Source organism: Bubalus kerabau, chromosome 1, assembly GCF_029407905.1.
Source record: "Bubalus kerabau isolate K-KA32 ecotype Philippines breed swamp buffalo chromosome 1, PCC_UOA_SB_1v2, whole genome shotgun sequence".
In the NCBI taxonomy this organism is placed as follows: Eukaryota; Metazoa; Chordata; class Mammalia; order Artiodactyla; family Bovidae; genus Bubalus; species Bubalus kerabau.
The window spans coordinates 115,983,188-116,011,034 of NC_073624.1; the positions used below are offsets into that span (position 1 = coordinate 115,983,188).

General features: G+C 44.8%; 1 protein-coding gene and 1 long non-coding RNA gene across 2 annotated transcripts; one reads left to right on the forward strand and one right to left on the reverse strand.

Moving 5' to 3' along the window:
• Nucleotides 1–2,828: 2,828 nt before the first annotated feature.
• On the reverse strand, nt 2,829–7,984 carry LOC129641778 (uncharacterized). Its single transcript, XR_008709434.1, has 4 exons — nt 7,669–7,984; nt 6,930–7,253; nt 6,145–6,370; nt 2,829–3,389 (listed from the first exon to the last, which is right to left on the reverse strand). It is a non-coding gene; the product is annotated as an uncharacterized LOC129641778 (long non-coding RNA).
• Nucleotides 7,985–8,120: 136 nt separating this feature from the next.
• Nucleotides 8,121–27,642, forward strand: CSRP2 (cysteine and glycine rich protein 2). Its single transcript, XM_055587207.1, has 6 exons — nt 8,121–8,236; nt 19,196–19,308; nt 21,993–22,161; nt 25,824–25,953; nt 26,597–26,690; nt 27,327–27,642. Exons 2-6 carry the CDS (start codon nt 19,197–19,199, stop codon nt 27,401–27,403), a joined length of 582 nt encoding a protein of 193 aa, XP_055443182.1. The 5' UTR covers nt 8,121–8,236; nt 19,196; the 3' UTR covers nt 27,404–27,642.
• Nucleotides 27,643–27,847: the final 205 nt, after the last annotated feature.

The window sequence follows — 27,847 nt, forward strand, 5'->3', positions numbered from 1 at the left end:
TGCATACCGCTTCAGACTTTTTTGGTATGGCATTTTTAACATAGATATTTAAAGGGCTCATGGTATGTGCATGCTTTTTTCTCCTCTTTTTACACTCAGTCATGGAACAGGCCGAGCCAGGCACTCCACACAGGCTCACTCGACACCCACTCAAGTTCTAACACAGCCTTCCATCCTCCAGAGACTACTAGCAGTAGTACTGTTAGTCACTCGCTCGTGTCTGACTATTTGTGAACCCATGGACTGCAGCCCGCCAGGCTCCTCTGCCCATGGGATTCTCCAGGCAAGGATACTGGAGTGGGTAGCCATTCCCTTCTCCAGAGGATCCCTACCCAAGGATCAAACCTGGGTCTCCCACATTGCAAGCAGATTCTTTACCCCTGTACCACCTGAGAAGCCCAAAGGCTAGAAAGCCAAACATTTCCAAGACTCCCTTGCAGCCTGGCTTCCACAAATAACTGAGTTTCCACCAAACCCAGATGGAAGATACATTCCCTGAGCCAGATTTGGAAGGCAAGTGAGTGACATGAAGTGATGATCATGCTCAGGGATGGCAGATCTACTCTCAGTCTCTAGGATGATAGCCATTGAGAGGGGAGCATGGGCAGACATGGTGTCTCCTTTCACACAGTGCTGGGCTCAGCTATTGTTCTGGGCTCTGTAGCAACACTTGCAACCCTGCTCCTCTCAGAAATTCTGTGGTCTGCAACTAAGAACCCTAATGAATACCTGTGAACGCCTTTTCATGTCAAAAAATACAAGTCAAGAAATATTATATACTTGCCACTAGTAGAATCAGAGAATTCTAGAGCTCAGTGGGAACCGAGCAATCAATTAGACTTAGGAAAATATGCTCAAAGAAGTTAAATAACTCACCCGTTTCTCCAGATGGAGAGCGGTGGAGGCAAGACCACATGTCAATCTCCTTATCCTCACTCCATATAAGGAATTTACTCCATGCTTGCATCCCAGTGAGAAGATGGACAAAAATGGCAGTGCTCCAAGTTAAACTTCATGGTTGCGTAACACACTCATCCATCATCTGGGAGGCTTTAGCCCTAGAAAGAGCCACAGAGTGATGTCTTTTTAATGTGTTGCCTCTTCTTTCCATCCACCTCCATCCCCCAGCGCAGGCCCATCCCCAGAGCTGCTCCCCTGGGTGAAGACCTGCTGACTTAGTCATGGTGCCATGACCAAACACCGTAGCCTTCACTCCAGTTGGCTATGGGGTGGAGCATCTCCTCAGGCGACAGAGGTTTCTGTTTGGTTTGTATGAATGAAGACTTACTTCCAGGGAGCTAGCAGTCTGCAATGCCGTCAAAGAGGGACAGTTCTTTTCGCTCTTCTCTTATGACAGCAAAGAACCATTGTCGAAAGGCTCCATTTGGTAATGGAAAGAGCTTCGGATCCAGACTAGATTTGAATCCCAGCTCTGCCACTTACTAGCTATGTGACTGTGGGAAAAGTTATTCAATTTCCACAAGTCTCTCACTTTACTTAATTGTAAAGTGGAAAGAAAGATAATGGCTTTTACACGGCTGTTCTTTGGACCAGAAGAAATATTTCTGTAATGTTTGACATGTAAGGGACATTCTCAGGTGCTCAGTGGTAAAAATCCAGCTGCCAATGCAGGAGACTCCAGTTCGACCCCTGGGTTGGGAAGATCCCCTGGAGGAGGAAATGGCAAACCACTCCAGTATTTTTGCCTGAAAAATCCCAGGGACAGAGGAGCCTGGAAGGGGTCACAAAGAGTCGGACGTGAATGAATGACTGACACACACAATAAATAGTTATTTTTATTGGGTTGCAATATATGCTGTTAACCTGAAGACCAGCCAATGGAGTATGCGTTGGCCCTTCCCTATTTATGATTTTATAGCTGAATTTGAATAGAAGAGTAAGATAACTCCAGGGTAGCCCACTGCCATTTTACAAAGGATTTAGACAGTTTCTTGAGTCCATATAAACATTCATATCTGAGCTCATACCCAGCCATTAACAGGTCAGTGGGGTTTGTTTCTGCTGCAGCGCTACAAGTCTTCCATTAAGCAAACATAGGGACAAATAAATCAAAGCTTGAGTCTTTGAACATATGACATTATTTAAGAATTAGGAATGGAAATTAGGTATTCCCACAATCTTTGGAATGGTGTGAGTCAATAATATTTAAAGTAAAAGGTAAGTCAGTTTTCCCTATAGACATATAAATATAGAATTTATAGGAGTTGGGGTGTTTTCAGGTATTAACCTTTTTTCTACAGCTCAACATTTTTCTTATGAGGTGAGAGCTGCAGGAACATGACAATTTTTATTTTGTTTTGCAAGAAACGGTTCATTTTACAAATGACATTTAATCCCATATGTGAAGATTACACAAAAGTCCTGGCAGGCATATGCTGTAAGTAAGTAACTAAGTGCCGGTCAATTATAGCATTGTGCATTGTTTCCAAAATCCTGTTAACTTTCCTTACACCATTTCCCAGAGAAGCATTACATTTATATATATATATATATATATATATATGTTTTAACTGGAAATTTTTATGAGGCTTTCTCTGAAGCTTTATTCAATGATAAAAATACATATGGAAATCTTGTTTAATGATATTTGAAATGAAATATATACCCAAATGCTCATTCTTAAATCCCAAACTAGACTAATTTTCTACTTAGTCTTTTTCTGAACAGAAGGGAAAAAAATCAAAATACTTTGATAAGCACTACTGCAGATTCTAAAATTTTCTATTGAAATTTACTGGATAAATATACACTTACTTTTATACAATCTGTAGCAATAGAAAATTTTATATGAAAGTTAGAATATATATATATATATACATTTTATTTTCCTGAAATTATCTAGTGTTTCTTATCAAGCATGAGATAATTCTTTTGGGGGGAAGAAATAGGTTTCCGAGTGGTTGTGGCTTTGAGAATTCATTCCCATTTCTCACCAAAACAAGCTCTTAAGACAGACGTTAACATTTGTGTGAAACTTTAGAACTGTGACCTTTCTTAGAAAATTCCATTCTGTGAGTGTACACACAATCACATATTCATTCAACATTGTCTCATAACCAAGAGGTCAAACAGGGTAAGCACTGAAAGATGGTAACTGGTTTGGCAATCGGGGACTCTCCGTGACCACAGTGAGAGGCTCAGGGTCTCTCAAGAGGGTGCTGTCAAAGTTGCAACAAGGGCTGAAGTCATTTCAAGCTTGACAGACTGTAGAATCTCCTTCCAAGCTCACTCATGTTTTTGTTGCCAAAGGCTTCAACTCCTTGGAGTCTGTTGGCTGAAGGCCTCCGTTCTGCACCATGTGGGCCCTCCACGGGCTGCTTGCGTATCCTCATGACATGGCTGCTGGCTTCCCCAGAGCAATGATCCATCTGACAGAGACAGAGACGCAGAGAGAGAGAGGGACGGGAGTGGCAGGACATAGGAGTAAATTACAATGCCTTTTAGGATATAGGCTGAGAATCATAGACTTTATGCTATTTTCTGGAAGTGAGTCACTAAAACTACCACACACCCAAGGAGAGGGGAAATTAAATGCCACCGAATGAAAAATCAAAGAATGTGTGGACATAGTTTCAAACCACCACAATCAGTTGAGAGTCCTAATTGCAAGTTACAGAAATCCCACCTCAAAATGAAACAAACATCAATGGGAATTCATTTGTTCGCCAAATGAAAAGACCCTGCAGGTAGACAAACTTTGTGAGTCGTTTGTTCAGAGCTCTGGCTCTATTTCTCTGATTCTCTTTGTGTTGAATCATCCTCAGGCTGGTTTCCTACCAGAAAAATATGACTGTAGAAACTCTAGGCCCCATGTGTGTGCATAGAACTTGCTAGACTGAAGAGCATGGCTCCCTCTCAACATCCCAACAGAGTTCAGAGACTTCCTCTGACTGGATGGGCTGAGGTCACGTGACTTGCCATGCAAACCAGGGGTTGGAAGGCTTAGATTGGCTCCAGAGCTCCACTCCAAGTCAGAGCTGTGGAGGCTGTTCCCTGAAAGCACAGGGACCTCCAAACAGAAACCTGGGCCTCTGGGAAAAGGGGAATGGATGCTAGTGAGACAGCCACCAAAACCTCCTACAAAACTCAGGGAAGTTTCTGTCAACTTTTAAAAATGGGGTAGAGAGCATTTTTGTAATTATTGATAGAAAGGGAAGGAAGCAGTAGAAATAGAGAAATTGAAGAGCAAAGTAATATAAGCATGCCAAAGAATGAAAAGCTCAGGCAGAATGGATATTCTTGATAAGGTGGGAGAAGCACCTGATCTTCTGAGATTAGGGACAGCAAGTGTAAACGTGGGGGGAAATATGGTGATTCGAGGCAAAGTGGAGGAAGGCTCAGGCAGCGCTGGCTGGTGAATGGGAATTAGAATGAGGGAGAAGGTGATGTCACCCCCTGAAAGAGGAGAACACTATAATGGGACATCTCAGGGGTTAAGATGGTTGAAAGGGACAGACTCAAAGGCTAAAGTTAATGGTATTTTTCAAACTAGAAGAGCTAGAAAAACTCTGCTGCAGTAAGAAAGTCTAAACCAGAGGAGCCTGGTGAACTACAGTCCACGGCGCGCGCACGCACACACACACACACACACACACACACACACACACGCATGCACACACACACAAGCAGAGCTAGAAAAGCAAGAATGCTCTTGAAGAAAAGAAAACCTAAATAATGCTGCAACAGAAGGTAATAGCAGTGAAGGGAAACACTGTAGTATTCATTAAGGAAAAGGTCAAGAAAGAACCAAATTAAAGAAAGTGGGAGTTTGAAGAAAGTTTTAAAAAAAGCAAATATGGTAAGTGTCAAAAATGATATTTTAATCTACCTTTCAGATTTTAAGTGTATAAAACTTACATTATTTAGTCTCTGCCAGACAGTGCCTCACAGAGTATAGGGGTAATTTTTGAGTATGGGTAATTTTTAATTCTTACCATGGCTTCTAAATCTTGGCAACAAAATGAGGTGGGAATATCTGCTTCTTTTTTATTATTAAGCATGTAGATAAGCAAAATGAGAGAATGTATATTTTTTTCCTTCATTTAACAAATACTAAAAGATTCCTTTCCACCTAGCTGGCTTCTGGGAAGGAATCCTTGCCTTAAAAGAAAGAAGCCTTATGTTTATATTCACACACTCATCTGGCTCCGAGTTTTGTTAAGAAAAAGTAGCATGAAATAAAAAGAATAAAAATATTTGAAAAATCTGACCTTGAAGCACAAGGTCATGAAGAAAGGCAGCCTAGGTTCAACTTGCCTTAGGACAGCGACCTTGATAAAGGTCTTTGATTCAAAATTGGTTAATGGGTTCCAGAGACTGAAGGAGCTGTTATACAAGTATAACGTGCCTTTCTTGGGAAAAAGAAACACCCTGCTGGATACATTTAACCTTCAATTTTGCCTCTTATAATAAGGTGGAAGGAGTCAAGCAGACCAGGACCATATGGAAATTAAGAAAGCCCTATTCTTCTCTGTGAGGGCACATTTCTCCCACTAGCTCTTTCCCAGGCTGACAATTTACTTTCTACTGGCAGTCTCTTAATGGTTTTGGAAAATACTTCATACTTTCTTACTACCAAACCCTTTGTGGGCAACATAAGATGAACCATCAGCAAAGCCTGGCTTCTATTTCTTTCTGAAGGCAGAAGAGGACATCAAGATATCCTTGCTTCACGTAATTATCATCATTTACTGAGTGTTCACCAGGTGCCACATGCGATACTTGGCATTTTACATACATCATCTGATGTAACTCTCCCAACAATGCTACAAGGCGTGTACTATCATCATTTGACAGGTAAAGAAACAGATACAGAGAAGACAAGTATTCGGTCAAGCTCACAGGGTTAGTAGGTGTCAGAGCTGTATGTTGAAACCACATCTGTTTCTGAAGCTCACACTATTTCCTTTGTGCCACTCTGTCTAAATAAATGGAAAAAATTCCCTAACATTTATATTGAAAAGAGTCAACAGTTTAAGGAAATGTTTAATATAAGAGAAATAAAATATTTTTAAATGTGGATAGTTCAGTACAAATATAGATTAAAAATCAAATGTTGCACTTTATCCCCAAACTCACTGTAAAATACACTCAGACAAATACATAGACAGATAGCAGAAATACTTTTTAAGGTCAGAAGCAAAGTGAAAGTCACTCAGTTGTGTCCAACTCTTTGCGACCCCATGGACTTCAGTCTGTGGAATTCTCCAGGCCAGAATACTGGAATGGGTAGCCTTTCCCTTCTCCAGGGGAGCTTCCCAACATCGAGCCCAGGTCTCCTGCATTGCGGGTGGATTCTTTGCCAGCTGAGCTATCAGAGAAGCCCTCAACTTCAAATGCTAGGAGGTAACTGACAAGTTTAGGGATGACATGAGCATATCAGAAAGCAAACAGCTCAGGCCTGGAGGTAACAAAAAGAACCCAAAAGAACTGAGAAAGGACAATTTACTGAAAACCAGTGTGGCATCAAAATTCACTTATGGCTTCATTCAGTTAGAAACACGACATAAACCAATGCAAGAAAAATTAAATACTGTAAGTAGCAGAGTTAAAGGGTATATAGAATCTGAAAAACAGATTTTTCATGTTGGCCCCAGGAGTCAAGTCACCGTTACATTAGATGATGTCATGAAAATAGGGGCTGACCATATTTAGCAACACTCACAGCAGGCAGGAATACTTCCAGACTCCCAAGACAGTATCAGGAGATGTCAATCACCACTATGTGTTTTTGCACAGTACTGGGTGGACAGAGAATAACGCTGCTGTTTTAATGGGTTTATCCTGGATTGGTCCCAGCACATAAAATAAAACAATAATAATACTATAAGCCACTTTGACATGCAGATATATACCAGGGTGGTGTTCTCAACCAGTGCCCTCTGCCCCCTTCCCAGGAGGGCACTTACCACTGTCTGGGGACTTTTTGATTATTACAGTGTGTAAGGAAGGGTGTTATTGGCATGTCGGTGGAGACATTCTACAATGTGTAGCAAGCACCCACAGCTACGAATCATGCAACCCCAAATGCCTACAGTGTGGAGTTGGAGAAGCGTTGCATTAGAGGAGGCTATTGCATTTGTGACCTGAGGGAAAGCCTTGGTCACTGCCTCTTGGAGTTCTCCACTTTCCCAAACACCAACTCTCGGGGATCCTCGCTGCTGGCACAGAGGTCTCTAGTAGCCTAGAACTGTGAACAAGGTAAAGATGCCATTGTTTATTTTTCTTTCCACCTGAAACAATAAAGCAGACTGTAAGGTCCGGTATCAGGTCGCCTCAGTTGTCACTGCCGTCCCTGGGGTTTTCTGACACCAACACAGCAGGGTCCTTTGGCGCCCGGGTTTGCGGGCTGGGTTTGCCCCCCGACCCCCGCAGCAGTGTGTGCAACCGTGCCCCAGAGGTGGGAAAAGCAAAACACTTGGGTAATGAGGCGTTTTCTGTAACGTCATTTATTTAGCCTAGATCAGAAATTTTGCTCTTTAAGAACAGGAAGGCTGCGCGAATTCCCAGAAGCTGGAAATAGGGCCAGAGGATACTTGTCCATTGGGGAAGCTGATCACTTTGAGTTTACTTATAAGGATAAGGCAAGGGAGGGGGTGGTGGAAACCCCCTATCTGGCCGATTTTCTACTGCTGGAAACTCCTCGACCTTGGAGTGCTCCGTCCTGAAGGAGAACCGGCGCCCGCGGTAGGAAAGGCACGTCGCAAGAGCTGTTTCCCGACGGGACCGTCCCGGCGTCCGGCCTCGCGTCAGGGTGAGGCGGTCTCCTTTCCCAACTCCTGAGCGCCTCTGGAAACCGCGGGCTTCAGCGGCTAGGGCGAAGAGGAAACCGGCGGGAACGGTCCCAGTACGGTGGGGGACACCGGGCGCGCGGGAAGCAGCAGGAAAAGGCGGGATTCTGCCTTTGTCTCTCCGGCCTCACCCCGGAGACCCGCCACGCGCAGCCCTCTCGCCAGACGCCCCCAGTCCTAGCAGCGTGCCCCGGAGGCCGCCCGGGGAGGCGGGGCGGGGGTGGTGCACACAGGCCACACCCATTGGGCTTTAAGAGGTACCGGCGCGGCGGGGCGGGGCGCAGTGGTGTGGGGGCGGGGTGCACAGAGGCCACGCCCACGGGGGCTTTAAAAGGTACTCGCGCTCGCCACTGGGTTGCCAGACTCCCGCCGCGGTTTCTGCGACCTGTTCTCGAACGCTCAGCGTGGTCCTCCTTCCGATTTGAGTGAGTAACCGGAGTAAGGCGATGGGGGTGTTTCGCCGATCCTGGGGATGGGGGTCCCCCTCAGCCCCCCGGGACCCTCAGGCCGCCCTGCGGGCGCCCCCTCATCTCCTCTGATGTTACCATCGCGATCCCCATATGGTACCCCCTTCATCCTCCGCACTCCTGCGCCCCGATCCACGCCATCCCCCTCCACACACCTGCCGTGGTCCCTGCGGCCGCCCGAGACCTGCTCTCGGATCCCGGGTCCCTTGGGCAGAGAAATAATGGTGCGTTATCTCCATACCGGTTTTTCCGGGAGAGAGAGGTAGGGTCGAGAGTTTCGCGTGGCTGCTAAACCGCCTTTTAGTAGTCTTGGGCCCGCTCCTCCAGTGGCGCATTCTCTCTCCGCGGAGAGGAGGGCGGAATCCGAGTCCTGGGGTCTCCTGTGCCCCGAGTGTGCTGTGTGCTGAGGGCGACCTTCCCAGGGGTTGGTTCGGAGCCCTGGGGGTGAGCAGGGGGCTCCCATAGCCGGTTGAACCCAGAATGCTTCCTCTGTTGCGGTACAGAACTCCTGGTAGCCCTGTTGTTCGGTGGCCTCTGCCCACCGAGCGCCGAACCTTAAATGTTGAAGGAACAGGGGTGAAACGTCATATCAATCTGTCCCAGCTTTTCCCGGAACTTTCTACAATTCAGGTACAAACCGGGAAAGCAAGAATGCTTAGTTGTAAATTCTGCAACAGGTTCTGAAAATCACAACCGCGGTTCCAAAACTCCACGTAGGCAGCCCCCGGGGGGAGGGGGGAGGGGGCTTTTCTGAGTCAGGAGACACCCACGTCTGCCCCACCCCCACCTCCCAGCTTGGACTTTTGTAGAACGGTATCTGTTTAAATGGTTACTCAAAATGTTTAAGCTGCTTTATTCGCGGTCCAGAGACCAGACTTGTTTTTCATTTTCATTTTATAAATACTTTTTATTTTGGGTAATTTTTTAACTCGGGCAGTAAAAATGGCCTCTATAATTCTTAACTTTTCTAATTAACCTGTTTTAAAGCTCTACTTATAAAAAAGCCAAGAATTCAAATAGGACAGCCACAGAGTTGGCTATAATTTGACTCAGATTTTCAGGAAAGAGCTGGGCAATAGATTCTAAAAGGGTAAATTTCACATACTCTGTGTGTGTGTGTGTGTGTGTGTGTGTGTGTGTGTGAGAGAGAGAGAGAGAGAGAGAGAGAGAGAGAGAGAGAGAGAGGTTTATTGTTACTTGTAGCAAGGAAGGAGAATACTTTCCTAAAGCAGTGTCTCTCCAACAGCAAAAGTGTCTCCCCAACAGCAAAACTGGGGAAGTTTTAAGCTAAGGGCACATGCATATTCATGAGGGGGCTTGAGCAAAGGAGAATTCAGCATAGAATTGGGACAGAGGTCAACAGAGTCCAAGCCTTAGTCTATTGAAGTTGGGGGCAAGGGGCGGGGGTGGGGGGGGGTTGGGGGGAGAGGGGGGAGAGGGCGGTCAACATCATTATTTCATCTCCACCAGGGTGGGAGGGCCTTAGTTACTAGTCTCAGGACTTAATGAAACTCAGGTTCTTGATGCCTCATCTCAGAAAGAATTCACTGAGAAAGTATTAGGTAAGAAGTGGAGTATTTAGAGAGAAACACACTCCACAGACTGTCTCAGAAGGTGACAGACTGCCATACTTTAAAACTGTATGTATTTAAGACATACTTTAAAACTGCATACCAAACTAGAACAAATTTTACTAAGTCCTCTGTGGTCTCCCCCCACTATCTCATTGGTCATTGCCCTTTAAAACTGATTTCCTCTGATACTTTACCAGTATTTCTCAAGGTTCTTTCTACTCTGAATTCTAGTTTCCTTTTCTCTTTCAGAGTGAAGTTAGGTAGAGACAGGGTCTGCATCTCACGAGTCTTTGAAATTCACAGAACTTTGCTTGGGTATCTTAAACACTGTTGGACCAGAACCAGTACTGGTTAGCTGAATGAATGAATGAAAGTTTGAGTAAGATTGCAATTATAGAGAACAAAGATTTAATTGGACTCAAGCCACGTAAGTATTAGCAGCTTGGAGCTACAGTTTCTATCTTGAATTTTTTAATGGATTCCTCTAAATGTATTCACAAATACTGATTGATACTGGTATGTGCCAAATCCTGAGCTGAAAGCCATACTCTTTAGAGGTCTGTCCTGATGAAACCGCCAACTCACTTGGATTTTGAGGAAACTCTATTTTACATTAAAACAGCAAGAATGATGGCAGAGAGTAAAGGTTGGCAGTAATAAAGGAAGAGCTTGAGAAACCTCAGTGCCACTGAATGTGGAGATCTGGGCCTCTAATTTTTCTTCTCTGTCAAAAATCAGGGAAATCAGATGAACAGGGTGAGCACGCCCACTGCGGGAGAGGAGGCATAGCATGGTGAGAAGGACAGGACTGACCAGTTGGGCCCAAATGCACATCCCAGCTTCAGCACCCACTGCTTTGATGACCTTAGGCAAGTTAGTTTACTCTTGGGTCTGTTACTTCATCTTATAAAATGAATGTAGTAGCACTTACCTTGCAGGGGTTCTTGGAAGGATGCTGTTCCTTGTACCATTCTGTACTTCGTTGAACACAGGGGTACATGGCTATCAGCGAAAGCCTCCTCTGGGAGAGTGCTGACTTGGACAGGATTGCCTGGGCCTTGCTTGGAGGCCAGCTTTCTTCTCTTTTGCAGGTTTCCTCAACTGTGTCATTTCCTGGGCTGGTATTGCCTGGCATCCCTTGTGTTCTCTTGGATGGGGTTCCCTGCACCTGGGGTCTCGATTACTCAAGATGGTACTACCTAACTTCTTTGTGTCTTGGAACAGTTTGGCAGTCTAGTGAAGCCTCTGGACCCCTTCTTAAACTTTTTAAGTACATAAAGTACATGGTACTAAGTTCACCAATCCCCAGAATTTCAGGGACTCTGTGGACCTCAGGTTAAGAACCTTGACTTAGGGGAGTTTTCTCACAATGGATTGTGGAGGAGCCAGGCACAAGTTCTGATTGTTGAACATTTTAATGTAAGTCTTGGAGGAAGAACCAAAAGATGTGTATTGTAAACCATTCGCAAGGGACATCAGGTTCCTTTGTTGCTCATCTCATTGTGCCAACACTACTACTAATAGTCCTTGACTAACAAGACGACGACACATACCGCTGAAGACGTTTCGGCCGGATGTCTTCCCAGTACGGTTTCATCGTGGCTTCTTTTCCAGAAGAGAAAAACAGAATCAAATCCTCACCCCTCCCACAGCAGGACAGAAAACACCCAATTTAAAAGAACTTGTTGAGAGTGTAGCATTGACATATATACACTGCCACGTATCAAACAGCTAGTGGGAAGCTGCGCTAGAGCACAGGGAGCTCAGCTGGGTGCTCTGTGATGACCTAGAGAGGTGCGTGGGGGAGGAGATACATCTGTCTATATACATCTATGACTAATTCACTTTGTTCTACAGCAGAAAGTAATACAACATTGTAAACCAAGTATACTCCAATAAAAAAATTTTTTTTAATAAAAATAAATTAATCTAAAAAAAAAAAAGAACTTGTGCTGATAGGCCCATGTCAGTCACTACTGTTCTGTGTTGCTAGCAGTGGTTTACTTTTGGTGAAACATCAGTCAAATAAACTCAATACAGTCTATTTGAATTTCATTGGTATTTTTAACTTGAATTGGTAATTTCTGGTTTCACAGTTATGAGCCACTTAATAATCTATACCTCAGCTTTCCCACTCATACAGTGAGGATAATGATAATGATAATCAGCTGTTATGAGGATTAAGTAAATTAATATAAGTAAACTACTTAACATAAGTATAGTAAGCTTTACATTTGATTGATTTTTCTTAGTCGCGTCCACAACTCCTTGTAACTCCATGGACTGTAGCCCACTAGACTCCTCTGTCCATGGAATTTTCCAGGCCAGAATACAGGAGTGGGTAGCCATTCCCTTTTCCAGGGGATCTTCCCCACCCAGGGACTGAACCCGTGTTTCCTGCATCTTCTGCACTGGCAGGCGGGTTCTTTACCACCTGGGAAGCCCCAACCTTTACATAACTATTTCTAATTATTGTTACTTATCACATGGCAGACATTATTCTAAGTGCTTTACAAATATCGTCCAATCTCAAAACTGCCTTATGATATAAATAAGCAGTATCTCCATTTTTTAAATGAGCAGATCAGATAACCAACCGAATATCTTTTGGCAAATAAAAAGTAGTCTTGGCAGATCAGTCTCAGTCTGACTGTATGTAAAAACCACACAAACATTAAATTGTCTGGGTAATTAAATGTCTTGTCGTTTGCACAGATTCTGGACAGATGGAGATCTGGCAGACGGAGGTCAGAGTGACCGAGCTGAGAGCGTAGTTGTATTCTAATGGGTGATTTGGCAGCTAGTCTTCAAATCTGTGTCAAGGATTTTGCTGTCCTCCGAGTTGAAGACATGAGTGGCGACAAGATGTAGAAGTAGTAATGAATGGTGAGGGTGAGGTGAACACAGGAGTGCTTGTTAGACAGAAGGGAGGTTTCCCTCAGGAGGAGGATGGACTTGGGAGAGCATTGAGGAGTGGTAGACTGAAGCGACTTAGCAGCAGCAGAGTGCTTTCTGGCTGAGAGCAGCCGTTTGGGTGTGAGATTAGCAGAGAGGACACTTAACTGCCAGTTGGCTGGATGAAGACACTGGGCAGAAAGGCAGGCATCCCTGGGTGTAAGTTACAGTTCACGCTCCAGTGATCTGAATGTTCTCCACCCTTAAATCAGATATTAGAGTTTGGGGGACAGCTTGTGGTTCTGGAGTCAGACATGAGTGGTTGAACCTAGATTTGCATCTTTGCAGGTCACTGATCTGAGCAAGTCACTTAACCCCGGAACATTTGGTAACCATATTTCAGGCCCACTGGTGCTCCTGAAGGAAAAGGAGGCCTACGTTTAATATCTCATTAAATCCTTAACAGTCGTCCTATGAGAGACTGCTCATCCATTTCCAAGTTGTAGCTGAAGACATAGAAGCTCAGGGGATCAGGAACTTGGTTAAGATAGCAGAGCTGATCACCAACTTTCAAGCTTACAAGTGTCTGATTCCGAGTCCCACACTTTCTCTTCCTCCAGGAATGACGTAGAGGCGGCATGTGCACTGCAATTTCTATGGCAGACATAAAATAATAATCTTGAATTCAGAACCTTTACTGATCTCTGGAATCTTTTTTCAACATAGTTGCAGGAACCTGTATCAGTGAACAAGATGAAACTATCCTGGCATCCCTCTATCAGCAGACTTCCCAAACCCCTTCTGTGTGTGTCTGGGCTTTGGGTTATATTATTTTGCTGTTACTTGTTTATATACCTCTACCACCAAAGTAGAACTCCCTGAGAAACTGGCACTCTTCCTTTACCCTTTTATCCTCTGCTCCCGACCCAGGATACAGCTTGTAAGATGCTGAGTTAATAGGTCTGCAGGAGAGCTGCATAAACAGTGCAGCGTTAGTCTTTATCAGCTGCTCCTGTGCTGCAAGAATTACTCGAGATTCAGAAATGAAGTCAGGAGTTAACTGGATGAGGGAGGGAAGTCAGTTTTCCTGATGTTTTAGAGGGATTAGGGGTATAATGAAGGAATGGATGGACTCGGAGATGGGTAGGAGATGAGTATTGATAACAAAGACTGAACATGACTAAATACCGATGGTAAAGGCTACCAGTGATTAGATGCTGACTAGAAGGACATTTTCTCATCTGATTCTCTTAACAACTCTATATGAAAGGCACTGCTATCCTCCTTTTGCACATGAGGGAAGTGAGACTGTTGACTCCTAAATCCATTTTCTTAGTTCACCCTGAGGCTGAGCTCTCCTGAAGCCCAGCTTGAGGATCTGGCCTTGGTAGAAGGAGCCCAATGGAACACGGAGCCCATCAGTCAGATGCAGTCTCACTCAGATAAGGGATGTAGACTAATAAGAAGGTAGTTTGGGTCGAAGAAGAAAATTTTAGAATGGGCATTCATACATGAATGCTTGTGAAGCTTAATTTCCAATTATTTACAGCTCCCAAACTCTGGCCTCTTTAAAAACCACTGTGTTTGGGGACAGTTACATATTCTTTAACAAATGACCCTGTCTGGATGTGGTTCAAAATGAAACTGGTTTATAGTAGATTGTCCTCTTGGGAAGTTATTATAGTATGATAACAAAGATTCTAGTATAATAACAAAGACCTGCATGTAGTCGTAAAATGGCAGATCTTCTGGAAGCATTTAGAATCTAGGTTTATGAACAATTCACTCGGCATCAGAGCAATTAACTTAAATTGCAAGTGGTGACATGGAGACTTGAAATTCATGGGTTTGCGTCATTCAGATCCTAAAATAAGGCAGTTAGCGCAGCACAGGTGGGGAGAATGATGCCTCTGGCCACTGGCTATCTAGAGAATGAGCTAACTTTACCACAAGGTGACTCAGATTTAGACAGTAAGTTTCTTCTTGGGCTAAATCTTATGGGTTCTGGGTGTGGTGCCTTTAGACTAGCGAGAAGCAGCAAAGAGAAACTGCACATAGGTGTTTGGATGAAAATCAAGTTTTTTTCATCCAGCACAGTGGATAAATCCTAGTGCTGGAACTCTTTCCGGTAATGAGAACCAAAGAACAAGATGAAAAACCGGAATTAGCCCCAGTGTGGCCTCTTTTGCAAGGTGTGTGTAACGTGGGATTTTCTTACCATTCTGTAAATTAATGCACAGGATCAGGGAAAGGCATGCAGACTGCTCAGTGCAAATCCAGTCTGCTGTGATTAATGTCAGCTGTTGTGGAGCAGTGCAGCCGGGAGCTTGTAGGAAAAATGAAGCTTTGCGTTTGTGTGTGTTTTAATATAGGCATAGCAGTGCCAAGAGTGACAGAAATGGAAGATGGTCCCATTCCCTCTGCCAAATTTAGCAAATGTGCAGAGGGGTACACCCAAAAGGTATAAATTCAAACTTCATAGTCCCCACGAGTGCCAACTGCCATTTACTTGTGGTGCATTATAACGTCCCAGAAGGTTTATGAGTGACTGATCAGGTGACTTTTTTCTTTACTGGCTGTTGCTCTGAGCTGTGTCCTATGGGTCCTGGTCAGGGGGTTTCCTCTAGGAAGACTACTGGCAGGGTGGACAGTATGAGATGCTCCCCAATCCTCAAGCTGCCAGTTACTGGATATCTGCCAATAAAAAAATGTATGTATTTGTTTTTTATCTTCACAATATCTCTGTGAGGTAGAGAGGGTTACCTTCCCCCCTTCTTTTGCAGATAAGAAAGCCAAAGATTGCACAACTATTATAATAGTGAAATTAACCCAGGTCTGTCTAAATCAATGTTTTCCTTCATCTCTCCCTTCCTTCTTTTCCCTCCTTCTTTCCTTCCATTACAAAATATTTCAGATGTACGAAACAGAGAATAACATAAGAAACACCCAGCTACCCACTATCCAGCTTAACCAATAAACATAAATCCAGCTGGCTCTCTCTGAGGATGCCCTATTAGCCTGGCCCACGGGGAGCATTATTCAGAAACCCTGAGCAAAGCCTTTAAGCTGAGTGCAATTTTTAAAAAGTTAATGATTTGGAAATTGTGCTGAGAATCCAAGAATGTGACGGAGAAAAGTAGGGCAGTGCTACCGCTGTCTTCATAAGATCGAATCGGGAAGTGTACAAATTGAAAACGGAAGGATTCTTTTAAAACAATAGAAATTAAGTATTTTAACATATGCCAAGTACTCTGGTAAATGATGTGGAGGGAAGACAGAACTGTGGTCCCCACCCCCTGAATCGCTATTGGATAGGTATTTCCCCAAAAGATGACTACTTACCTTTGACTGGCATGGTGTGTACAGTAGGAATCGGACTTGACTTACAAGAAGTGAATTTAAGTAACCCTGAATTGCATAAGAAAAGGGAGAATATTTTTCCTTTTTTAAAAGTCCCGAGTTGGTCTACAGCAGAGAGAAACATAGCGTGGCGAGTTAGTTTTGATGTATTTTTAGATGCTGTTGAAAGAAAACCCAGGACAGTGTTAGTCTTGATAGAAGTCTGGCTCCTGACAGGTGATTGCTCCAAAGTAAATATGATACAGGTTGGCGGTACCATGACACTTGCGAATGTGATGAGAAGGGCCTTGCCGATAATGTATTTTAAAAGCCAGCTAGGCTGTTGATGTTTGGGATCCGATTTTAAGTCACTACAGCATCATTACCTACAAGTCTGGCTTTGGTGTTTGGATACCTCAGAATCATGGGGTTACTTCCAGCAGATGTCTGTTGTATCTGTGAGCATTCCAGAACACAGGTAACTTTGGAGCCATGGGGCAAGATCATTACATTAACTCAGCTCCAAGCTCAAGCCAGGGCGGGCTGTTGGAGCCAAGCTCTGTGTCAAGTTCTGCAGTCGGGCTCAGGTTTCACTGTGGATTTAAACAACGGAGCGTCTGTCTGCAGGGATGGGAATGAGAATTTATGCAACTACTAAAGGACAGCATGCAGATATATCCTATTGGTGCTGGGTATCAACCCTATACGATGCCTTCACAGGAGCCTGGTAACGTGTGGACCCCAGGAATTAATCTCTTCCTGTCTGAACAAGGCAAATAGGCTTTCTGCAAATTCAGGCCAAAACTACAGTGATAACTGGTCCCATCAGTCAGGCCTTGGTGTGTCTCTTTGTGTGTTGCTGCTGTTATTTCTGGGACCAGGGGCTCTATCTCCCAAAGGGAATTTATTGGCTCATATAACTGAAGAGCATGGGATACAACGAGGTGAAGCTGAAAAGCATCTAGGTTCTCTGTTTTCCTCTATGCTGGCTTCATAAGTTTTCTTGCAGACAGCAACGCCCCTCCTGCATTTGCCCAGTTAGTTGTAAACCAAAGGCCAGGTTTCACTTCCATTGAACTGGCCTGGGGTCCTGTGCCTGGTCCTAAACCAGTCACCACGGGGGATGCAGTGATCCGACCGGTGTAACGAGTCGCATGTCCAACCCTGGAGTGGAGGGTAGAGTCAAACCCCTCTAACCCAGTGCTTCTCAAACCGTCTGTGGTAAAGGACTGTTCTCTTTAATTCCAAATAGAGACTGACTGTCTGTCCTCTGTCCGACAAGATGAGTCCACTGGTTATGCTCTTGATCGTTGTGGCATAAAACTGGGGAAAGGTTTCTAATCGCTTACCTGCATGTTGTCTTGAATTGGTAGCAAGCACCGTCTCCAGGAAACTGCATTTAGTAAGTTTCTTAAACCACATGTGCCAAGAAAGAGATGGCTGCTTCCCTGGAGAGAATCTGGGGAAAGTATTCTCAGAAGAGGGGCCAGAGAAGGCTGGGTACCAGCAGGGTACCCAAGACGGTGATTAATTCTGTCAGGCTTTCTTGTAGAAAGACCTCACCTCAGTGTTCAGGAAGCCTTGCGTTCTGGATGGTCTAAACGGTGTAGGATGGTAAGCAGGATGGGAATTTTCTCCACTCTCCTTTTTAATCTTAAGACTGAAGATTCTTCAGCGTTTTGCTTAAGAGGCTGTCCCTGTCCCTTCTTTTTCTAGCCAGATTTGAGTTAGTCAGGACGTCCCAGCTTTCTTAGCCAGCTATGAACACTTCCTACAGAGGCTAGCCGCTCATCCAAGGGGACGCAACAGACAAGGGCTGCAAACGCCACTGACGGAAGGGAAGTCTGGAAATGACGGTGGAAGCCAAAGGGATTCTGGTACTGTGTTTTTAGATACTGTGTTGTAGGTACTGCAGGGCTGACATAACATGCTGTCTTTACAGGACAACTGTAACTGGCAAAGGCAGTCAAGCAGGTTGGCCATTCAGAACTAGGCATTTTAAACTGGGTCCAAGTAGACCAACTCATTGAGAGAGAGATGAGAACACGCTGCCCTACATCATAGCAGGACAGCCAAGGATTTCAGCTTCCAGCTGCTCTACCACCTCCCAAGTCACACTGCGTGTGTGCTCAGTTGCTCAGTCGTGTCTGACTCTGTGCGACGCTGCCAGGCTCCTCTGTCCATGGGACTGCCCAGGCGAGAACACTGGAGTTGGTTACCATTTCCTCCTGCAGGGGATCTTCCTGACCCAGGGATGGAACCCAGGTCTCTGGAGTCTCTTGCTTTGGCAGGTGGATTCTTTACCACCGAGTTGCCTGGGAAGCCCCATCAGGCCACACTACTTACGAGGTTTTTCTGACACACTCAACGAGCAATTCACTTCACCAGGAAGGGGACTGGGCAACATATTTTGTATGGACGGACAGGCCCATCAGAGAGGGACAGCCAGCTGTTGGCTGGACCAGAGGACACTGGGATTAGTGAAGCACAGAAGCTTATATGGTCGCCATCTGGATAGAGGTCTGTTGTGGTTACAGCCAGGCTCCACCCATGCAGTTGTGCTAGTCAGATAAACAATGTAACTTTACAGAAGATACACAACTTAATGTTGCCGGGCCATTCAGCACTTGCTTCCTCCCTAGAAAGTGTGTCATAGTTTGTGTATATTAAATGGTTAAGAGTTTGGCAGTGTGACAATGAAGTAAACATGTAACAAAAAAGCTCTGCCCTTCAGCTGAGTTTTCAAACAGTTCATTACAGCCGGCTGCGCTGGTGGCGGTGTTTGCCTTTCCGCTCCCCACACTGCTTTCTTAAAGCCTGTGGATGCGGGCGGCGGTTTGTTTTGTGCCTGGTGACCTGCACTGTTATATTGTCCTTTGTCCTGTAGCAGGAAAAAAACCTGTTTGTGACAACCCCGTTTCCTAGTGAAAGAGCTATAATTTGGGAGGCAAGATGAGGTTATGTGGAGGACCCGCCCGTCTTTGAAAGATGTGGTCGGGGCAGGTTATAGAGAAATGAACGCTGTCCCCCAGATCTAAACAGCCCTCCGGGGAACCTGTGCGGCATCTCGTCGGGTAGGGGCCCGTCCTAACGATGCTCTCTTCCGCAGGATGCCTGTCTGGGGAGGTGGCAACAAGTGCGGGGCCTGTGGGAGGACCGTGTACCACGCCGAGGAGGTGCAGTGTGACGGCCGGAGCTTCCACCGCTGCTGCTTCCTGTGCAGTGAGTCTCTCTGAGCTTGGACTCGGTGTGGGAGCTTCCATTCACCTACTTCAGGAAGAGGCTGCTTCTGTTAACAAAGCTGACACCAGCAGTGTCTGGTTCTGCCTGTCTGGCCTCCTGGACAGCGCATGCGCCCAGCCTCCCACAAGGACGGCGAGCCAGACACTCAGCCTGCGTCCCCACGGCACTTCCCCTCCACTCGGCTCCCATGCACGTTATCGGTTGTCACGTCTGTCTCCCCTGCTGCACCCAGAGCGCCCGGGTGTCTGTGGTTTGGTGCCCAGCACAATCCCTGGCGCATCCCCGGGGCTTGGCTCCGATCCCCGGATGAACGGCTCACTCCCTGTCCGCTCTGGCTTTCTCGTCCTGGCCGAGCTCCTCCTCTTTGAAACCTACTGGCGGGTTTCTCAGCATGTCAGTTGTTGAAATTCACATGTCTAGAAGCTCAGATCCTGACTTCTCTGATAGTGAATATATACAGTTCTCTCGTTATTGATGTCCTAAATTTGAGGGAAAGGAACTAAGGAAATGAGAATACCATAGAATTTGTGGGGAATTCCTGTTGTTTCTGGATGGAGAATGAGCAGAGTGTCTGATGGAGACAGGAAGTAGCCCAAGAAACAGCACATGCCCGACTGCTCCATGGAGAGCAGTACCTGATAAGGAGAGAAAGAGGATAGGAGAGAAGCCCCCCACCCGCCACGCTGCAGACTCCTTCTGAGGACCACCAAGTCTTCAGTCTTAAAACGGGAGAGTAGCTGCTTCAGAAAACTCAACGTTAATCAGCTTGATTCAAATGACAACATTTTCTTTAATGAAGGATTTGTCACATGAGGAACCCTCCCATCCGTGCAGCTTATCTGCCATCTCTAGAGTACCGTGCAGTGAAAACTACTGTTAGAGGAGTTCTGTATGTTTTTTAAAAAAATTAGTTACACTAAGGAATAATCAGAAAGAATTTCCCTCACAAATTTTAGTCATCCTTTTCCTTCTAGGCACCAACACTGAAGGCATCTGGACCTTTTTATACAGCAACTGCTTTGCAGGCGGTCAGAGACAGATGAGAGAGTTGCAGCTACAAAGAATACAAACACAGCATATGAGTGTTTGTTCTGTACTCCTCCATAGCAGCTAGCATGTCTCAGATTTGGTTTAACCATTTCTTCTCTTAGAAGTTAATTTTCTTTTAAAGGAATCTAATTTTTCCACAGCTTTGTACCAAGAGAGTATAAGAACAAAGAGGAAATGCAAATACTTGAAAAATTGTTTTTAGTTTCCTCTAGGTTAAGCCATGATGTCTCCACCATAATCAAGCCAGTGTTTATTAAATGTCAAGGTCATTACTGGTCATTTTTATTACTTTCCTAATATTTGCCTCTGCTGACTAAAGCCTTTTAAGGAAATAATTTAGAGTAGTTTGTAGACCTAGAGTTTTACTGTATAGAATGCAGAGGAGGCCTTAGGGGGAGGGGCTGGTTCTGTAGTAAAAATTTCATATATTTAAACTTGTTCTGGTTCATAGATACGTGTTTAAACAGTTTTTTCTGTGTATTCTGTGAAGGGTGTTTGTTCTTCAGCAGTGTACAATTTTAGGTTCACTCTGTCTTTAGGCAGACATATGTATGTCAGTACTTGAGCCTCAGCATCAAGGTTCAAAGGTGCTGATGGCATTCTGTTCTACCAGAGAAGACTTCAGTCTAAGAAAACAGGAACTTCACCATCCAGCTCTGCCTTGAAGCAGCGAGCTGGCCACGTCTTCCTGCCCCTCTGTCTCTCCTCTTTCCATCTCTCCTTTAAAAGCGGGGGATCCCCTCCTCTATCGCACTAGGGCAGGCTTTCCTGCTGCCCAGCTGTGCTACCCGTGAGCTTTCTCACAGTTTGTTTTTTTCTCCAGCTTAATTGCAGTTTTAGAAAGTGAAATAATGTCTGGATAAAACTTGATGACATTTGGCAGTTTTATGAAGTGGGATACGTGGAAATGTCTTGTGGTAAGAAATCCATCAAGAAAGAATGTGTTCCCCTTTGGGACTGAAGGGAGACTTGAAACCACTTGAAATCAGACTTGAAACCACTTGACGATTTTCAGACGTTACTTATCACTGCTGGAGAAGCTGGTGATGAGATGCGAGAAGACTGTTTTTTCCCTTCCAGACTAGTGATGAAAACTAGAATTCTGGATTTAAAACTGTTTTCATCCCAGGAGGTGCCTTTGGGGGAGGAGGAGCTGCAGAGGCAGCCCCTGCCCCCTGTCAAGGCACTCCTGCCCTTTTGTTCTTTAACAATACTTGGATGAAGGGGATGAAAAGACTGAGTGTTGAGGGCTAGGAGCAAAGGCCTGGGCACAAAGCGCTAGCTCTGGCGCTTTTGTGCACGAATCACAGTCACCTCTGAAACCTCTCTCCCTCCTGCCTGGGAGGCAGATCCTACCACAGTTTGAGGCTTCAGGATGTTAACATTCTAATGTATTTCTAATGCAAACCATCATATAGGTGGAGGAAGGCAGATTGTTCTCACAGATAACTGGGCAGTCCAGATGCCGTCGGGTGGCTTTTGGGAAGCAGAGAATAAAGCAGGAATGAGAGCCTGTGCCTTTCCTTTTGCTAAGTTTTGTGTCAGTGCTATCATTGTTCTAAGGAAAAAGGCATTTTTGGCTCATTTTTTAAATCTAACTTTTTCCCCCTCAGTGGTTTGCAGGAAGAATTTAGATAGTACAACAGTGGCAATTCATGATGAAGAAATCTACTGCAAATCCTGCTACGGAAAGAAGTACGGGCCGAAAGGCTACGGGTACGGCCAGGGCGCAGGCACACTCAACATGGACCGGGGCGAGAGGCTGGGCATCAAGCCCGAGAGGTGAGTCAGGTCTCTGACCGGCAGGGAAGAGGAGTGGCCATTCATGTGGCTTGATGAGCAGCGGAACCTGGGAGTTTCCAGGTTTTTAGCTTGAAATAATCAAAGACAATGACTCAGATTTACTGCTGTTCTTTAAACTTGAAATAATGGACAGTTTTGGACCTGGCAAAGTTCTTATTAATTCTAATTATTCTAGTGATGTGCAGTCCTGGTTTATAGCATTCTGAGCTGTATCAAGGAGTCATATTCTCAAAAGCAAGTGCTACTTTCACAGCGCTTCAAAGATGTCAAATGTAGTGTTGGAATCAGGAGATGCGTTTCTCCCGTGCAGTTACGCAGTCGGCGACAATTGCTCAGTCACTCCCTCCATGCCAGAACGTTTCCTCACCAAGAAATGACTTTTCTTTAGCTTACTTAAAACTGGAAATTATTTCCTGTGTTTGATTCTATGAGATGAGTTGCTATTAAAGGTGTCAGTACCCAAGTAAGCCAAGTGCTAATAAATCTGCTAAATTTTAGTGATTCATGTTGAGACTAATTTCTTCACATGAAACTTATTCCTATTGTTGACCCAATAATTCTCTCATTTGAACTTCGTATTTTTCACATCCACTTTTATACTGAAGAAGCCAAAAGTGGTATAATAATCCTGTGAGATGGCCTTTCCCTTGGACAAGGCCATTAATTGTGCCCTTACTCTAGACTGGACACCATGCAATAATATATGGTAACTCATATACTTCTCACAGTCCTATAAAGTAGGGCTTCCCATCTTACTCAGGAACAAAGTAAGACAGAATTAAGTGATTTGCCTAAAGTCACATTGCTAGTTAACCGCAGAGCCCGGAACAGTGTAACTCCAAAGCTTATAATCGTAAGCACAAGGCATTATGGTATGCCTGAAATAATGTCTGCTGGACATGTATGTTCATTCTGTATAATCTTCATAGTAACTCTGAGTTTACATACTTTGTCCCTGTTTTATAGACAGGGCACCAAGGCTCAGTTCACACAGATAAGTAGCAGAGCCAGGATTTGAACATTTGTCCTCTTGGCCCCAAACCTGTGCTCCTTTCTGCATCGAAGCCCACCTGTCTCTCGTTTCTTCTGCTCTCTGAGCCATGGTGCCTTGCTGGGCGTCAGCTGTACCAGGACTGACTCATTCACTGCTGCATGCTGTCACCTGCAGGAAGGCCAGCTTACCTCTGACTTCGTTAACGTTCACTGTTCTTGTTCTGCTCTTTTCCAACTTGTTAAAATCCATTCTTGTTCCCCAAGATTTTATTTCAAGCACAGATCTGTCCAGCTTCCCCCTAAACAGAGCTCATCCATGACCCCAAAGTGAGTCAGTGAGTGTGGCCATAGTGGTAAAGCCACAAGGACCAGTGGCCCCTCCTCTGTGTCTGCTCTTCCCACATCCTCCAGTAACTGGCCAATGTTCCAAGCTGGCCTGTGTTATCTGTGCCCTCCCCTCTTCCCTGTGTTAGCCTGGCCCTGTGCCACGCATCCAGCAGGACCAGGTGTAGGCTTTCCTTTTCTGGAAGCCTCTCTCAGTGACTGCACTCTGGGAGCACCTGTGGTCTGGAAGGTCCCACATGGTCAGAGCAACAGGTGTGGGGCACACACAGCTCCGGGAGAATTTCTTGACGAGGCAGCACTCGGGGCAGGGACATCTTCATTGGGCAGACCTGGATTTTTTTAGTTCAGGCTCACCAATTTACTAATACTCTAGCCCTTCAGCAGGTTATTCAACACATAAGCCCATGTTTCCTCATTTGACATTCAAGGTAACAATTAACCATACCTTCTGAGGTTGTTAGTTCCCTGGTGACTCAGATGGTAAAAGAAGCCAAAACTGCATGCAATGTGGGAGACCCAGGTTTGATCCCTGAGTCAGGAAGATGAGAGGGCATGGCAACCCAGTCCAGTATTCTTGCCTGGAGAATCCCATGGACAGAGAGAGGTCCATGGGGTTGCAAAGAATCAGACATGACTAAGCGACTTTCCCTTCCAAGGTTGTTGGAAGGAAGGTGGAAGATAATCCATGTCAAGCTCTTCTCAGGAGGACTAGCAGATCTGGAAATTTTTCTTGGAGAAGCCGTAACTACAAGTGTTGGATATTGTGAATAGCATCACAAAGTAGGTGGGGGTGTCCTTTGGTATCTGCAGGGGATTGGTTCCAGCACCCTTGCAGATTCCAAAACCCAAGAACGCTCAGATTTTACACAAAATGGTGTAGTATTTGCATGTCACCTACACACATCCTCCCAGGCACTTTTAAGTCACCTCTAGATGCCGCCTAAGGCCTGTTACAATGTAAGTGCTATGTAAATAGTTGCTGGTATGTAGTAAATTCAGCTTTTACTTTTTGGAACTTCCTGGGTTGGATCAGTCTGAGGATGCACAACTTGTGGATAAAGAGGGCTGACTATATATATATATATATACACACACACACACACACACACACACACATACACATACACATACACACACACACACAGTGGGTGGTGGAGTTTTAAAAATATGCCCATTTACAGACAGTTCAATCCTGTGAATTAGTACTGTGAATTGGTATTTGTTGCTTAGAATAAAATTTCCAGTGGCCACATCAAACATGATTCAAGAAATTCTGTGCATGAAACAATTTGCTGCTGCTGCTGCTAAGTCGCTTCAGTCGTGTCCAACTCTGTGCTACCCCATAGGCAGCCCACCAGGCTCCCCCGTCCCTGGGATTCTCCAGGCAAGAACACTGGAGTGGGTTGCCATTTCCTTCTCCAATGCATGAAAGTGAAAAGTGAAAGTGAAGTTGCTCAGTCGTGTCCGACTCTTAGCAACCCCATGGACTGCAGCCCACCAGGCTCCTCCGTCCATGGGATTTTCCAGGCAAGAGTACTGGAGTGGGGTGCCATTGCCTTCTCCGATGAAACAATTTAGGTAGGTGGAAATGTAGGAAACTTGGAGATGAAGATACTAACAATACATGTGAAGTTTGAATAAACTGTCTTATGAAAAGGCGGTATTTCTCAATAAACATTTCATTTAAAATATATATGTAAGTTACTTAATAAAATATTATCTAGGACAAGATTGTTTTCCTAGGTGGAAAAACTGACACTTAGCTACCCTTTGCTGAATGCTAACTATTGTCTTATCTGCTATTTATACTTTCCCCCAATATATTGGGGAATTAAATAATCCATAAAACATACTTAATTTTCATAATTCTGCCTATATGCAGAAACTTGACTGCTTAAACTACCACTGATTTTTTCTATTTTTTGTGAAGAAGCTAGTTAATTCCAATGTTATATGAACAATAATAATAATACGAATGTGGGGTGCACATACATGCTATGGTAGGTAGCTTAAGTGTTTAGTGCTGAGGATTCCATGAATTCTGATGAGTTTAGACTCAGAGGGACAGATTAAGTCTGGAGCCTTGTCTGACTTTTGGTAACAATAATGAGCCTATAAATAGATAAGATAATAACTGGCTAGCCCCTGAGATTTCTTTCTTCTTTGCCCTATCCTGGCCTGTGGAGGCCTCCAGCCAAGGACAGTAGAGCAGTTACGTCCCAGAGTTCTGTTGTGTCTGCCTTGTGGCTTCTGAGAGCCTTTTGGGAAATCTTACCTAGTTCCTTTCTTCCCCCTTCCACAAGTGTTCAACCTCACAGGCCGACAACAAATCCAAACACTTCTAAATTTGCTCAGAAATATGGAGGTGCTGAGAAGTGTTCCAGATGTGGGGATTCCGTATACGCTGCCGAGAAGATCATTGGAGCTGGAAAGGTGAGGTGCTGTCTAGAGTCAGTAAGCCCGCTCTCTGCTCCCTCTCTCCCCCAGGTCCCTTCAAGGCCCACTCAGGTACTCTGCCTTATAAATAAATGCCTTGAACTAAACTTTTTCTTAATCAAATTTCCATCTGAATCATTAGTTTTTTGAAATGATCCCCTTGTTTGACAGATCACATCTATGTTTAACAGAAACTTGTTTTTATGGGGGGGCACTTATGAAGGTGTTAACGAATAAAGCAAGACTTTTAACAAACCTGGACTGCATAGCTTTTTCAGTGTGGTGAAAGGGAAAAAACAAGAAAGGAAGCATCAGGGCACCTGATGCTAATACAGTTTAGAAGAGTTGCTGGAGCACATGTCCTCTTTAAGCTGTAGTGTTCTCAACCACGGAGGAGGTGGTCTTTACAGGGAGCCCACTGCGCCTGCAGCCAGCCTTCGGACAGCTCTTAGGGAAATGGCCTTTCTGAGGCATAGCTCCCGCTCCGTGTCTTCTGTGGATGAAGTTTGAACTGAGCGCCTCTGCAGCCAGCCGAGCACGTGGAGAGTCTATTAGCCTGGTTGGGGCTCACCCACAGCAGTCAGGAGCCCATGTGGGGTTGACCTTCCAGCACCTAAACTTACTCATTCTTCTCTTCCAGCCCTGGCACAAAAACTGTTTCCGATGTGCTAAGTGCGGGAAGAGTCTTGAGTCAACAACTCTGACTGAGAAGGAAGGTGAAATCTATTGTAAAGGTATAATTTAACTTCAGTTATTGCTGTCCATATGAATATCCTGTACTGGCTATTAGTGAAGGAAATGTCACCAGCAGGGGGGAAAATACTCTAAAAATGGGGAAAAGGTGGGGCATAGTGCCACTGGGAATTTGAAAAGATCTAGGGATGCTTACAGAGAACAGAAAACCACAGAACATTCTTGAGGACACAGTAAGTTAAGTTCCCGGGCATTAAAAACACCTCTACATAAACAGCAGTCTTCTTTCAACTTAAATGTTTTAAGCAAAACATATGAATATATGAAGATAATAGACAAATATATAACTAGTCTGGTCCCAACTTGCAACTCAGTTGGGACTATGAGCTGAATCCTAGCGAACTAGAACACTCAGACTTAAATTTGCAGCTTTAAGATAGTTAACTATAAGGCATAGCCAGCAGGTTTTTATAATTTACGGAGGTTTGTTGATACATGGGTCTTAAGCAGTGCTAGCAAAGCAGAGACAACAGCCCACCAGGCTCCCTTGTCCCTCGGATTCTCCACTCCAGTGTTCTTGCCTGAGTCGTACAGTCGGACACGACTGAAGCAACAGCAGCAGCAGCAGCAGCAAAGCTTAATGGACTTGCACTAATTCTTCCCTTTTCTTTTTGTAGGATGCTACGCGAAGAACTTTGGGCCTAAGGGATTTGGCTACGGCCAAGGAGCAGGGGCCCTTGTTCATGCTCAGTAGAGGTGCAAACCCAGAACCGAGCAGGATCACACACTGAGAATCTCTACATAATCTAGGCACAGATAATCTAACACTAAACTACTGTGAAATTCTGCAGTACTGAAGTACTGTATGTTGCCCTGTACTTGGATAGGCTGGCTGACTAGTAGGAAGAGAGCACTGTATCTTTTTGCTTTATTCATCAGTATTTCAAGAACTATTTCTTTTACATTTTAAATAAAACTCCAGCTTGATTTGGGTATTCAGTGTCTTTCAGTTAACCTTTTGGAGGAGTGCTGTGATGTTGGCTAGTGTAAAACTAACCAGTGGGTCTCCACCTGCATTTTTATTGGTTAAAGAGCATCTACTACCCCATTACATGGTTGACTCACCAGGTTAATCTCTGCATTACAGCTGTTGGAAAAGATGGCTCTCTAAGCAGCAAGTGTGCCCTAAGTGAGGGTT

Excerpts from the sequence above, each read along its gene's own strand:
- CSRP2 (XM_055587207.1), top strand. The coding sequence starts at position 19,197 with ATGCCTGTCTGGGGAGGTGGCAACAAGTGCGGGGCCTGTGGGAGGACC. Across the intron at positions 22,162-25,823 it reads CTGGGCATCAAGCCCGAGAG|TGTTCAACCTCACAGGCCGA; the intron begins GTGAGTCAGGTC and ends CCCTTCCACAAG. Across the intron at positions 25,954-26,596 it reads AGATCATTGGAGCTGGAAAG|CCCTGGCACAAAAACTGTTT; the intron begins GTGAGGTGCTGT and ends CTTCTCTTCCAG.